This window comes from Micromesistius poutassou (genome assembly GCF_964030765.1).
Source record: "Micromesistius poutassou genome assembly, chromosome: 20".
Taxonomy (NCBI): Eukaryota; Metazoa; Chordata; class Actinopteri; order Gadiformes; family Gadidae; genus Micromesistius; species Micromesistius poutassou.
Window position 1 is genome coordinate 12684594 of NC_140290.1, and position 907 is coordinate 12685500.

Here is a 907-nt window from a genome sequence, read left to right on the forward strand (position 1 = left end):
GAGCTATTTAAATGGCTCTGGGTAGAACGAAGTAATTTGACGACAAAGCAATTCAAATTGGACAACGTATTATGTCATACTTTTATTCAATAGTCAAACATTTAAAAACGTGAATATTATATTTACAATCCTTAAAACAGGAAATATAGAATAATATAGTAAGGGTGCTCACTGCTCACTCATTTAAGGACCGATCCAGCATGCTGATGTACCCGTATATGATTGGTGTATGAATGCTTCATATACACATGTTTATGATTAAAACATCAAAAATGTAACTCTTAAATCCCTGCCCCCTCCTCAGGGGGCCACCAACTGCTCAAAGTGCCACTGTTGCCGGGGGTGACGAATGCAGGGGCGAAGGAAGAGGCCACTGGCCCCCCGCGAAGAGCCGTCATCTCTCCTAGCCTCCACGCAGAGCTGGGACTGCATGTGGACTAGCTGTCCGCTCAGCTGTAAGGCGGCACAGTGTGTCAGATTGTACCTCGCTCTGCAGAACAGACGTGTTCCTACTCTCTGTGTCACGTCATGCCCATATTCTGAGCATTGATATTTAGGCTGTCATATTAATGTCTTTTTATGTTTGATGTGTGTCAAAATGGACCCTGACTGAGTAAATCAATTTTACAGACAACTCCAGCAAATGGGGTTGCTTTGTAGGCGCTCCAAAAATGTGATTATTTATTGAAAACATACGCTCATGCAATTTATTAATCCAAGCTGGGAAAATGATATGTCATCCCAGGACATAAGCAATAATTCAAAACAGATAAAGAATGTGCAAAACGTGCTAAAGCCATACAAACAAAAGACATATGCAACATGCAAACAAAAGCGTCTTCTCACTGTCTTAACGTAACGTCAATGTATTGTAAAAAGCCTTCTGTGAATATGACACCCCTGTTGA

At 41.3% G+C, this 907-nt stretch overlaps 1 protein-coding gene across 1 annotated transcript in view; it reads right to left on the bottom strand.

Moving 5' to 3' along the window:
* Positions 1-300: 300 nt before the first annotated feature.
* LOC311364924 (polypeptide N-acetylgalactosaminyltransferase 15-like) overlaps positions 301-907 on the bottom strand; it is a gene marked incomplete at both ends in the record, with an annotated part of 6857 nt that continues 6250 nt past the window's right edge. Inside the window, one exon of the mRNA XM_084484429.1 lies at positions 301-453. Coding sequence (XP_084340555.1) covers positions 301-453 — 153 coding nt within the window. The remainder of the gene's footprint in view (positions 454-907) is intronic.